We start from the raw sequence: 14,363 nt of genomic DNA, 5'->3' as shown, positions 1-14,363 counted from the left end.
TCATGGACAAAATTACCATAAAATTGGATCGTTACTTCCAACAGGAGATAAACTAAAGTTTGCGCAACTTTATATATATATGACACAGGAACGAGGTGTCCAATAGGTTAAATGCTCTGCCCAATCAAGCACTCGAACAAGCATTAGATGGTAGTATAGTTGAAGGATTGATAACAATGCTGAATGCGGAAAATGAAATTGCAAAGGCCTTCCGAATGGCACGAGATAGGTTCAATGAAGAGGACTACATACTTGTACGCATTAGACTCATTGGCACACGCTCAAAAAATGCAAGACAGTACAACCTGCCTACATCTACTGAAGTAGAAGCACTGATGCTTGGAAATGGAGTTGAATTTCATCATCGAGATATAGTTGTTGAACACCAAGAAGAAGACCTCAAATGAATTACTGAATATTATCCTAGCTTTATGCATGGCAATGCAATATCCTCTTTTATTTCCATACGGTGAGGACGACTACACATTCGATATTTTGTATCAAGGAGAAGAAGAAATATCAGAAAATCACTGCCACATAGTTAGCATGCGAGAATATTATGCCTTCAAACTTCAACATAGAGAAATTGAGGGCCAGACTTTAGTCAATGGTGGTAAAGTAAAATTGCAATTTATGGTCGATATGTACACATGTGTAGAAGAAGAAAGACTTGATTGGTTCCGAAACAACCAGTCCACAATTAGAGCAGAACTATATAAGAATATAGTTGACTCAGTGCACGCTAGAGACACAGATGCAAGATTAGTCGGAAAGCGTTTAGTTTTGCCTTCTTCATTTACTGGTGGGCCACGGTACATGGTGCAAAATTATCAGGATGCCATTGCTATATGCAGATGGGCGGGAGCTCCAGATCTATTCATCACATTCACTTGCAATCCAAAGTGGAATGAAATTAAACTTGCAATGAAAAGAGTTGAAGGTCTAAAATTTGAATACCGTCTCGAAGTTGTTGTTAGAACGTTTAAAATAAAAGTGGATCAGATTATGAAGGACCTCAAAGAAGAAGAACACTTTGGCAAAGTTATGGCAGGTAATTTTAAATAATTTACATCTTAATTTTATTTGTGGGATGCCTAAACTATGTGACTCTTGGCTTGAAAACATCTTATTCCTTATTTTTTTCCCCATAAATTATTCATTTTTATTTTATTTTATTTTTTGCTGGTTTTACTTTTTTTTCATTCTAAAATTTAATCGAGCTGGTACAGTAAGTCAGTATGTAAGATGTTAATATGTCTATGGTTGACAAACACCAATCAAGAAAATGTCTATGGTTGTCATTTTGTCAAAGTAAGTATGGGGAAGCGACACTACCAGGATTTCACAAACACCTCAAGTTGGTAGTACGGGTCAATTAGTTTCGGCCTTCTCTTACACTTTTTATATATGAATAATTAGTCGGTTTACAATATAATGTCTAATGTCTCACTTAGAACCTTCAAGCCAAGTGTAATAACTAATAAAATAATTAGCCAAAAAAAGGAATGATATTCCAACTGAAAGAGGAGTTGAGGAACAAAAGGCAAACAAAGCCAATGGCTGCTCGGGGTTATGCAGAACTTTATATATTATACTCCTTTCTTAGACGTATCAGCTTTATACAAACAAATTTGTAAATTTTCATGTGATATAGTGGTATCAAGCATTCATATTTATTTACTTTTAAATTTGAATTTTGCAGCAATCTATGTTATTGAATTCCAAAAACGAGGTCTACCACACGCTCACATACTACTTTGATTGCACCCTGATGACAAGCCTTCTACACCAACTAACATTGATAAGATTATATTAGCTGAACTTCCAGACAAAAATGATGACCCGTTGTTATATGAAATTGTCGTAGATAACATGATTCATGGTCCATGTGGAGAGCTAGACAAGAATTCACCTTGCATGAACGAAAGAAAATGTAGCAGACTTTATCCAAAAGAATTTTGTGAAGAAACTACATTCGATGACAAGGGATTTGCAATGTACATGAGAAGACCAGGTAGAACAGCTACAAAAAAACGGAAGAAGAAGACTTTCACCGTTGATAACAGATGGGTTGTTCCTTATAATCCAGCTCTTTCAAAGAAATATGGAGCACACATCAACGTGGAGTTCTGTAATAGAAGTCGAATGGTCAAGTATCTCTTCAAATACTTGAGCAAAGGTCAAGATAGATCCACTGCTGTTGTTGAGACTGATACCACTGTCGAAAACACAGAAACCAAAGAAACAATAATACAAGTTGATGAAATTCAAAGATTCTTAGACTGTCGATATGTATCATCTGCACATGAAGCTTGCTGGAGATTATTTGGTTACGATATCCACTATCGATACCCACCTGTTGAGAGACTACCATTCCATCTTGAAGGTGAACATACGGTGTTCTATCATGACGATGACAACACCGATGAAGTCATCACCCATGAAAGTGCAAAGAAAACCAAATTTACAGAGTGGATGCGCTATAACCAATTACATGAAGATGGTAGACACCTAAGGTATGTTGATTTCCCATTAAAATTTGTTTGGGTTGATTCTCTGAAATATTGGAAATTAAGACAGAAAGAAGTAAAAATCGGAAGGATCTTTTATGCAAATCCGATGTCAGGCGAACGGTTTTATTTGTGAATGGTATTAAATGTTAAAAAAGGTGCAACGTCATATAAAGATCTCAGAACTGTCAACGGCAAGGTGTATGAGGATTTCAAATCAACATGTCTTGCACTTGGACTATTGCAAAATGACGACGAATGGAATGATGCAATCGTTGAAGTAAGTCAATGGGCTGGTAGTGCTTCCTTGAGGCAGTTATTTGTGACACTATTAGTTTTCTGTGAGGTGAGTTCTGTGAGGTGAGTGAACCTTTGGTTCTATGGAACAAACATTGGGAGTTGTTTACAGATGACATACTGGACAAATAAAGAACTCGAGCAAATGACGGTGATCTAATTTTAACACCTGAAGAGCTTAGAAACCATGCGCTGACTGAGATTGACAGATTACTGAAACAAGTAAACCGTCAACTGAAGGATTTTAAGATACCATTCAAAGATATGAGGTCAGAACCTAGAAACCCAGATAGACTCATCATGGAAGAACAAGAATATAATCACAATGAAATGCACCAACAATTTCATGAAATGCAAAACTGCCTAAATTATGACCAGAAGACTATATATGATGAAATTATAAATGCAGTCAATACAAACTCAGGTGGGGTTTATTTTGTCTATGGAGGAGGAGGGACTAGCAAGACATTCCTCTACAATACCATATTGACCTAACTGCAGCCACAAGGGAAAATAGCCATTGCAATTGCTTCTTCAGGAATAGCAGCTCTACTTTTTCCAGGTGGAAAGACAACACATTCAAGATTTAAAATCCCAATAGAAATTGATGAGTACTCAACCTGCAATATAAGTCAAAACACCATGCTGGCCAGACTTATTCAACGAGCTGATCTTATCGTTTGGGACGAAGCTCCTATGACCCACAACCATGATTTTGAAGCAGTAGACATGACGCTGAAAGATCTAATGGGCAAAGAAAATGAAAACAAGATCTTTGGAGGTAAAATTATTCTGCTAGGGGGAGATTTCAGGCAGATTTTACCTATCATTCCAAGAGGTACAAGGGAATTAATAATTGCTTCATCGATAAACAGATCACATATTTGGCAGCATTGCAAAGTCTTCAAGCTAACTAGAAACATGCGCTTAAAGAATGTGGATTCTTCATTGGCGTTAGATTTCAGCAAGTGGGTATTAGACCTCGGAGAAGGAAACTTACCTACCATTTCCATATTCGAAGGTAAAGAAAAAAATTGGATCCAAATTCCTAATGATCTTCTTATTCCTCCTGGCGATGACAGCATAAGTGATATCGTGTCAAGTATTTACAAAGATTTACCATCAAAATACATGGATAACAACTACTTCAGAGATAGATGCATTCTGTCACCTACAAATGAGTTTGTAGATGATATCAACTCCCACATTCTGTCTTCTTTCGAGGGACAAATGCGTGAGTACTTTAGGCCGAATTCATTAAGCTCCATATCTGAAAATATTGAAGAACAGTATGCAGCATACCCAGTTGAATTTCTTAACACAATTAAAGGATCTGGTCTTCCAAACCATAAGCTGGAGTTGAAACTTGGCACACCAATCATGCTTATTAGAAACATAAACTAGAGCCTTGGTCTTTGTAATGGAACAAGACTTATTGTTATCAAACTAGCTCCAAAGGTCATTAGAGCAAAAATTATAACAGGGAGCAACATTGGCGGGGAAACTGATATACCAAGGATAGAGACAACTTATAAGTGCACGAATTGGCCTTTCAGTTTGAAGAGAATACAATTTCCAATAAAGATTTGTTTCGCAATGACAATAAATAAAAGTCAAGGACAGACATTGAAGCAAGTGGGGGTATACTTGCTTAAGCCAGTTTTCAGTCATGGACAACTATACGTTGCAGTATCACGAACAACTACACGATCAGGACTGAAATTCCTAATAAAAAAAAAATGATGACGAACCAGAAGGATACACTCAGAACATTGTCTACAAAGAAGCATTCAACAATTTACAATGAGGTAAAAAAAAATATTAGTTCAATCTTAAATTTTCAATTTTTAACTTCATATAGAGCGAATTGCTTATTAACTAATTATTATTTTTTTATTCTATTACAGTGTAGAGGACTAGCAGCTACTATGGAGACATTATTCACATTTGCCATTTTTTTTTTCTTTTGTTCTTTATTGGAATATACACAACCATTTTCTATATATGCCAAGTGTTTGAAATCACTTCAATTTACTACTTCATTGGACATACCTTTGTTTTCATTTTATATTTATTTTTTAGTTAATTATATTAACTTTGAAAAGATAATGTCCTACTTATCTGTTCTCGGTCGATCTGACATTATATAATGTTGCAGCATTTAGACATGACAACTCATTACAGTTTGATAAAGCAAGCCACCAAGTCAGTTAGGAATTTGAAGCTCATAGTAAGAATTGATAGAAGTTGGGACCACTATCTGGTTGGAAATGAGACATTGTTAAGTAAGGATATGATCCTCATTGACGAAAAAGTAAGTACCACACTTATTCAACATCTCTTTTATCACTTTAAGATTTATATCAATTATTTTTTTTCATTCATACAGGGTGACCAAATCAATCCGTCTATACCTATGGAGATCTATCCACAGTTTAAGGAAAAAGTTCAAGATGGTGGTACATTTGGAAAAATTCACCGTTAAAAACGTTAGGTCTTACTGTCCCGTGAACAATAAAAACAAGATAACATTTGAGAAGTATACAACCATGAGGAATATTTTAGATGAAACATCAATTCCACGATAACTATTCAGCTTTGTCGATTTCAAGAAATTAGCCCCACGAGATAAGCAAGACGAATTTCTTACTAGTAATTCTAACATTTTTTTTTCAAAATACATTAGTTCGTTTATTGGTAAAATTTTCATAGGTTTACCAATAAAGTTTACCTTATTCAGATGTCATTGGATTCTACAACAACATCGGTGAATTGCAAAAAAATGTTCACACAAGAATGGGACAATCAGATAAAAAATCAATCTACATTGATAATGAGAGGTATGTTTTTTCTTATTAATGATACTCTACTATTTAATAAACCAACTAATCACCAATGGTATATTTTGAACTCTGTTTCCTTATTTGTTGTTAGAATGGAATGCTTGGAAATTACTTTCTGGGGAGATCGGATTAAACAAATACCACAAGTCCTAACAAAAAATGGCCCAAGAGATATTATAACTATGACTTCAACAATAGTCAGATTGTTCTCAGGTATATCTATCTAAATATGTACATTCAATAAATTTGAGTGATATGTGCTAATGTACAAAGTTATTGGGCTTCAGCTAAATATGTACTTCAAGCAACACCAGCGACAAAGGTGTATATAAACCTGGAAACAGATGATGCTCATACTTTAAAAAATAGGTAACAATTACTTATTTCACAAGAAAAAATCATGTACATACTTTAAAGTTTATGACATATCTCTCATGTAAAATGGAGTTCAAACAATCCACGGGCAGAGTTGCCAATTTCAAGAAAAAGTGCCATCTACCTATGCAACAAAAGCAATTCTATCTGAAAAAATTTAGAAGAAATTGATACATTGCTAATGAGTTTCATCATTGGTAACTTCCTGCCTTTATCCAAGTTCATGTGTAATTCTTCTTTTCAATTATTGTTTTACTGTTTAACAAAATTTGAAATTATCAATGTATAGGGGAAAAGGTACAAATTTAAAGCAAAAATATCAGATATTGACAACAAATACAACTGGCATTACAATTGTTGTTAAAGCGATTAGTGCAGAAGGAAAGTAGAACTAAAATATCCAGAATGGTGGTGTGATTATTATTCCATTTCAATGAAAGAACCAACAAAAAGGTACTGTAACAAATATTATTATAAAAATTACAAATATTATCATAGAGACTAAAGTAATTACATTCTATGCAGGTACAAACTCCAATTTGAAACAGAAGATTCAACATGCAAAAAGTTGATAACAACGTTTGATGATGAGGCCGAATATTTGTTGCAACGTCCTTTGGATGAACTGTTGAAAATTGAGAAACAGGTATTAATTAGCTTTAACTCTTTAAAATTACATTTATTTATAAAAAATCTCACACGATGATATTAAAATATTCTATGCAGGAAAATGGCTTCGACTTGGTTTCTGAAATATTAGAAGAACCAATTGGCAAGGAATATGAATTTGAAGTCAGAATCACAAAGTACAACTGTGAAAATGGAAAAGATAGCTCATTAACCGTCTCAAAATTAGACAAAATTGAAAAGGTAAGTACAAATTTTACTGTTGGTTATAATGCATTGTTAAAATTTTACTGTTACAGTTTATTGCCTAAGCAAGTTGTGGAACTTTAGCTTCCTTTCATACTCTAGTAATAGTCATAGCTAACGTTTTGCTCTACTACTAACCTATTCAATTACTATCTTAAAAACAGGGCATCAAAATCAAACAAGAGGATGAAGAACCAAATGCCAAAAAACAATGTGTAGAAATTCAGGTAACATACTCATTCCCTAATACTTGGAAATAAAATATTGAAATAATAACTAATAATGAGATTTAAAATTATTCTTACTACATGATTGATTGAATTCATAAGGCTTCTCATCAATAGAATCATGACGTAAACGAAGGAGTGCGAGGCAACATACGAAAATACACTCAAGTTATATGTTGAAGTTGTTTTACTTATATATTTTTGTTATTTAAAGGGATATTATACATACATTAAACTTAATATTTGCTCATTGTCTTCCACTTAATTGAAAGTTCTTTACGATCTCATTATACAGGATGTTAACTAATGTGTACCAATATGTTATGAACATTGTTTCATTATATAGGAGGGTTTCAGGAAAATAAGTCTTAAGACTACTTTTCTTTGTAGTCTGTATATAGGTTTCAGGAGATTTAGTTTGTGCATCTATATATATATACATGTTTTGTATAGGTGTGCCACGTAAGCCGGACATTGTTTGGGATCATGGAATATTATTTGATGATGATCGCAAGAAATCTCAATGTAACTACTGTAAAAAATTTATGATGTACGGTGGTGTTAGAAGATTTAAACTACACTTGGCTGGGACATGCAGCTGATGCAGAAAAGTCTAAGTTGGTTCCTATTGAAATTCGTCGCACGATAGGAAAACTGTTGGCGGATTGCGAAGTATCGACTATTTCTAAAGGATGGCCAAAATAATCACAGGGAAAATTTGTGGGTTGGTCCAGTGGTACTGCTGCAGGCTTGCGTATTTAAACATCTTTCAAAATTTATATGTCAGGCTTAGAAATATCTATTTGATTAGTTTAATGGGGATAGTGTGCTTACAGTCTTTAGAATTCCTCCCATATTGAAAATTAAGCGAAAATCTAGCGTATCTAATTAAAACGGGAATTCCTCCCACAAGGAGTATTTTTTGAGCTCTATTAAAATTCCACGTCATCTCCTATTAAAACCGGAATTTCTCTCCTATTTGAAAAACGGGAATCCTTTTTTACAACGGGAATTCCTCTCCTATTATAACGGAAATTTCTCTCCTATTAAAACAAATTCTAACACTTCTAATTAAAACGAGAATCATTCTCCTATTAAAATGGGAATTCCTCCCCTATTGAAAAGGGAAAATCTAGTATATCTAATTAAAACGGGAATTATTCTCCTATTAAAACATGATCTCTCTCCCAATTGAAAAAAACAGGTTTTTAAAACTTAATTAAAACAATTTGTTATAAAATTAAAATGGGTTAGCCGACTAAAACAATAGTCCCAATTTTCTAAAAAAAAATCTAAATATTTTCAAAAGAGCCGGTGCATATGCACGGGCCTACAAGCTAGTAAAACGTGTAAAGTTCATTGTACTAATAAACATCAATTTTTTCAACAAAAAATCTATTTAGACTCCCTTAATCACTCCAAAGGGACTCCATATCTTTAAGGGTGGAATTTGAGCCGAGGGCTCGAGCTTACATGGCATCGATCCAATTATATGAGCCGAGCTCGAGCTCAAATTAAAGCTTCGTTGAGCTTGATGAAGCTCGGCTCGTTTAGCTCAAATAACATATTTATAGTGTAAAATGGTGAGCCGCCTCGGGGGCTCGGCAGGCTTGGCTCGTTTAAGAAATAAAAAAAATATGAAATAATAATTTAAAGCCAACTAGCATGGTAAAGCTCGGCTTGTTTGGCATCCAAATTATATTTTTCTTTTCAATAATAAAAAAAAACAAATAGAAATAAAAAAAAATAACTAATAACTTATCCAATTAAATAACTAACACCGAAATAGTAACAAATAAATAACAAAAATTTTACCTATATTTCCACAAACATATTAAAAAAAAAAATCCACTTAAAAAAAAAATTATACTTAAATAAATAACCAGCATTGTTTTATTCCGTTCAGTTTCGACACTTTTGGGTTATTGGGACAACAGTTTGTTAAGCTCCTCAAGAGACTTCAGACAGTTATGAATAGTAATGTTATGACAGCGGGGCTAATGAGTTTGTTTTTAAAATGAATATGATTTGCTATTCAAAATGGGATTGCGGGACACCTTATTGCACGTTTGTCCTAATTATTTGTAAAACTCCTTATCATTATGAATAAAATTTCCACTTAAAAAATAATAATAAAATAAAATTTTGGGCCCAAACTTTCATCATTTTCTCTCATTCACTTTCTTGTCACAAAATTTCATTTTTTATCACTTTAGTTTATATTAATTTTGAATGAAGAAAAAAAAAATCATATGATTATCTATCTATTGACTTAAACAAATGTTTGGATGATTATGTCAAAATATATGATGATTTGTTTCACAAGTGCACCGAATTCATCTTTTTTTTTTGGGAATTAAAGTTTATTTTTCTTTATTTTCTTTCTTTCTTTGGTTGATTTGTTTATGGAAATATAGTCAAGTTTTTTTATTTATTTGTTATTTTGGTTTTAGTCATTTAATTAGATATGTTATTTGGTATTAATTTATTTCAATATTTGTTTTTTAAATCTTGGAAAAAGAATAAGATTTTGATGCCACGTAGTAAACGGAGTCCCAATGGAGTTATTGAGGGAGTCTGAGTAGAACTAATATTTTTTAATTTCTAAAAAGTTTTATCTTTTAATTTTTGGATTGAACCATATATTAATTGGGATGTTTAGTGCTAAAAGTATCATTTGTTTCCTTATTATTCATTCCAAGTGTTCCAATTCTAGCGAATATCTATCCTTGTTTATTCTTCTCTCTCTATATATAGCCCATATGCACAGCTGTAGCAAAATCAGTTTATCCAACAGACGCAAGTCACGCAACAAGCATCTGAGCAACTATGAACAAAAGTAATTTTCTTAATATTTCCACCCTCTACTCCTACAACATTCCATACGTTGCTTTAGATCTTACAGGGTTGTCTTACGTCATCTTCAATGCAGTTGCTCTGTTCTTGTCAACCTGCTTCTTTATACTTCTCATCAAACTTATAACCAAATTACTAGAGAGGAATAGTTCAAAAGCAGTACTCCCTCCTGGTCCTGTACCATGGCTATTCTTTGGTAACCTGCCTGAATTGTTTAGGAACAAACCGAGGTTCCGATGGATAACAGGAATTCTGAATGAGGTGAACACCGATATTGCATGTGTCCGCGTTCGTAATACTCACATTATCCCAGTAAAGTGTCCCGATATTGCTCGTGAGTTCTTGGTGAAACAAGATACCAAATTTGCGTTTAGGCCTACGACAATGGCGACAGAGTATATGAGTCATGATTTCTTGAGCGTTGTTTTAGAACCAGGGGGTGATCACTGGAAGAAAATGAGAAGGGTTGTGGCTTCTGAAGTACTTAGTCAACCTAAACTAAGGTGGCTTCGCGGAAAGAGAGACGAGGAAGCAGACAATCTTATTCATTACATTTATAACCAATGCAGGAGCACTATGCTGAATTCTGATGGTGGTGGAGCTATTGTGAATCTAAGACATGCCACTAGGGCATATTGTGGAAATGTCATGAGGAAGATAATATTCAACAGGAGGTACTTTGGTGAGGGAAGGAAAGACGGAGCTCCTACTATCGAAGAAGAAGAACACGTCGAGGCCCTCTTCACTGGACTTTCACTTGTTTACGCGTTTTGTGTATCAGACTACATGCCTAGTTTGAGATGGTTAGATTTGGATGGCCATGAGAAGATAATGAAGACCGTAACTCAGATCGTTAACAAGTACCATGATCCAATAATTTACGATAGGATACAAAAATGGAGAGGTGGAGATGTTAAAGTAAGTTCGAAGGAGCCTGAGGATCTTCTCGACGTCCTCATTTTACTGAAAGACAATAAGGGGAAGCCGTTGCTATCGACTGAGGAGATCAGAGCTCAAACTGCAGTATGATATATATATAGTTTTTTTTTTTTTTTTTTTTTAATATTGATCTTAAGTAAGGTTGCTAAAAGAGAAAAACCAATCAATGCAGAAAATGCTAAAACAACTGTAAAAGTGTAAATTGATATTTCCAAATCCATCTTTGGGTCCATACGACTCTGTGTATTATCTCATGTACGTACTTCTCTTCCTAATATACTAACAGGTTGTAATTTGTGGCAGGAATTGTTTCATGCGGCAGTAGACAACCCATCAAACGCTGTAGAATGGGTGATTGCGGAGATGATTAACCAGCCTGAAATTTTTCGTAAAGCAGTAGAGGAAATCGACATTGTGGTTGGAAAGGATAGACTTGTGCAGGAGTCCGACTTCCCAAAGCTCAACTATGTAAAGGCGTGTGCAAGAGAAGGATTTCGACTTCATCCTATTGCTCCATTTAACCTTCCTCACGTGTCCAATGTTGACACAACAGTTGCTGGTTACTTCATTCCAAAGGGCAGTCATGTGTTGCTGAGTAGAACAGAACTAGGTCGAAATCCTAGAGTTTGGGATGAACCACTTGAGTACAAGCCTGAGCGTCATCTGAAGTTGAATTCTGATGGATCTTTTCTTGACGTTGAACTCCATGAACCGGAGTTACGTTTCATCTCTTTTAGTACTGGACGTCGTGGGTGCCTGGCTGTGAATCTCGGATCGCTAATGACTACTATGTTGTTGGCTAGGCTTCTTCAAGCGTTCGATTGGACTGCACCACCTGGTGAGTCCAAGATTGATCTGTCTGAATCAACTAATGATCTGTTTCTAGCAAAACCGCTACATGCACAGGCCAAACCTCGCTTGCCCGAATACCTATATTCCTAGTGAACTTAGACAACTATTGTTTTCCATTAATAAATAAATGGGTGAACTAGTGTTACCCCCTACTAGATGAGCCAATTAGGATTTCCCCTCCACTAGATGGGAAATTAGGGTCTCCCCCCATTTAGTCAACGGGGTTGACCAATTTTTTTTTGTGTGCATTTAGGAGCGAGACCCTAATTTCCCATCTAGTGGAGGGGAAATCCTAATTGGCTCATCTAGTAGGTGGGTAATATTGGTTAACCCTAAATAAATAGGTTATTGTAAATTTCACTTTCACGAGTGAAGTATGGATGCATATGATGAAGTATACGATGAGATGAGGAGCATCGAATCACCAATAATGGAATGATGAAGAATATAGAAGACTTGACAATATCAATTAGTATATTGTAAAATATTATGGAATATGTGGTGTATGGAAAGTATATTCTATAATATTCTAGACTAGGAATGTTTATGATATATTGAATTTTATTTCTATTTGAGTTTTATGTAATTCTCTATATATACCCTACAAGGGTATAATGGTTCGCAACCAAGAATTAATAAAACCATCTTATTATAAATTTCTTCATGGTATTGAAGCAGGTGTGCTCTCTTGAGAGCACTTTCATGGGAGTTCATTTTTCGCTGGCGGCGGTGCCTCTACCGTCACCAGACAATATTTTCACCACAACTTATAATAAGAGTTTATAAAAAGTTTGTTTTCCACCACCACAAACTATTCTTATCATAAAATGTCTCAAATCCCTAAGTTCTTACATACATACTCCACCCTTATTGGTATTCCAGATAGACATATTACTTTTGGTTGTTGGATTATAAATCCAATCCAATTTTTGGCCAATTATTACTAAGTCTAAGACGGAGCCACATTGAGACCAAGTAAGATCCGATGAGGCTATGGCCAATGATAGAGCCCACAAGAGAACTTAGATTGAGCCTATTTTTGTTCATCAGTGATGAACATTTTTTTCTTGTCTCTTTTTTGGTGTAGGTTTTGTTGATGGAGTTGTGATATTATGCAAGCTCACAATGATTTTCAATCACTATGAGCTTAAGGGGGAATGATGAAGTATATGATGAGATGAGGAGCATCGAATCATCGTTAATAATGGAATGATGAAGAATATAGAAGATTTGACAATATCAATTAGTATATTGTCAAATATTATGGAATATGCGGTGTATGGAAATTATATTCTAGACTAGGAATGTTTAGGATATATTGGATTTTATTTCTATTTGTGTTTTATGTAATTCTCTATATATATATCCCACAAGGGCATAATGGTTTGCAACCAAGAATTAATAAAACCAATTAAGAATTTTCCCAACATATATATATGGGGAGGGATAGAGCCACTCCCAAAATGTACAAAATCATATCTCATCCTACCAGTTGAATTAAATACTGATATTTTGTAGATATGATCTCCCCACCATGAATAACCTAATATGTCCACCAAATTTCAGCTCATTCAAATATGTCTAATCTAATCAAATGTTATTATGAAATCGGAAAATTTTGGACCGTTAGATAAACGTTCAAAATTGAACACTAATTTTCGCAAGGTTAGACATATCCAAGTAGGATGAAATTTTGTGGGCATGCTAGAACATATCCACAAAAAAAATTGGGTCTTAATTCAATTTGAACGTCGATGGAGTGGCTCAGGTAGTACCATATATACTAGAGTACTAGAAAGTAGACCCGTGCATACCCATCGGCACTTTTAAAAACTTGCTCAACAATCATAACTATACATATATAAATTTTCTAACAAAATATGATTCTTGTTTTGGTCGCTAACCCATTTTATTTCCTAACAAATTGTTTTAATCAATTCTTAAAAACCCATTTTAATTTCTCAACAAATTTTTTAATCTCATTTTAAGAACCCGTTTTTTAATTGGTGGAAGGATCCCGTTTTAATTTAAAAGTGTGATTCCCGTTTTTAATAGGAGAAGGATTCCCGTTTTAATTAGAAGTACTAGATTTTTCTTTTTCAATAGGGGTGGCCGGGAATTTCTATTATAATCGGAAAAGGATTCCCGTTTTAATTAGAAGTGCTAAAATTTTTCTTTTCAATAGAAAAGGAATTCCTATTTTAATAGGAGTTGATGACGTGGAATTTTAAGAGAGTTAGCTAAAAAAAAAACCCCATATATATAGGAGCTTTAATATTAATATATTGATGTTTTTCATGGAGGTCTTTATTATCCAATCATAATGTATGCAATAATTTTCAAATTAGGGAACTTTTTTTGTTGTGGTGTGTGGACCGACATCAATAGTCCCACATCACCAAGAGAAAAAGTATTTACTAAATACATAAGTGTGGATCTCTGTAAACTATTATTGAGACCTTTCCAAGAAAAAAAAATTGCAAAAGATTTTCTACTTGCACAGGTGGAGTATCGTGCTGTTCTCCGGTACCGTCTTATGATTTCTCTGTACTTTGATAGTGGTTTTTGCCCTGTATGCAAAAATAGTAGAC

General features: G+C 34.3%; 2 protein-coding genes and 1 long non-coding RNA gene across 3 annotated transcripts; all 3 read left to right on the top strand.

Moving 5' to 3' along the window:
* The first annotated feature begins 546 nt into the window (after positions 1 to 546).
* LOC147520473 (uncharacterized) lies at positions 547 to 4,211 on the top strand. Its single transcript, XM_086594283.1, has 4 exons — positions 547 to 1,051; positions 1,829 to 2,503; positions 2,669 to 2,856; positions 3,309 to 4,211. Exons 1-4 carry the CDS (start codon positions 547 to 549, stop codon positions 4,209 to 4,211), a joined length of 2,271 nt encoding a protein of 756 aa, XP_086450409.1.
* A 2,342-nt stretch (positions 4,212 to 6,553) lies between these two features.
* LOC147520472 (uncharacterized) lies at positions 6,554 to 7,126 on the top strand. Its single transcript, XR_015214415.1, has 3 exons — positions 6,554 to 6,671; positions 6,752 to 6,895; positions 7,063 to 7,126. It is a non-coding gene; the product is annotated as an uncharacterized LOC147520472 (long non-coding RNA).
* Positions 7,127 to 9,929: 2,803 nt separating this feature from the next.
* LOC147520471 (tryptophan N-monooxygenase CYP79A68-like) lies at positions 9,930 to 11,892 on the top strand. The gene is made up of 2 exons (XM_086594954.1): positions 9,930 to 11,004; positions 11,224 to 11,892. The coding sequence occupies exons 1-2, from the start codon at positions 9,955 to 9,957 to the stop codon at positions 11,860 to 11,862; spliced, it is 1,689 nt and encodes a 562-aa protein (XP_086451080.1). The 5' UTR covers positions 9,930 to 9,954; the 3' UTR covers positions 11,863 to 11,892.
* Positions 11,893 to 14,363: the final 2,471 nt, after the last annotated feature.

Source organism: Coptis chinensis, chromosome 2 (assembly GCF_015680905.1).
Source record: "Coptis chinensis isolate HL-2020 chromosome 2, ASM1568090v1, whole genome shotgun sequence".
Taxonomy (NCBI): Eukaryota; Viridiplantae; Streptophyta; class Magnoliopsida; order Ranunculales; family Ranunculaceae; genus Coptis; species Coptis chinensis.
This window is presented reverse-complemented; position numbering and strand designations above follow the sequence as displayed.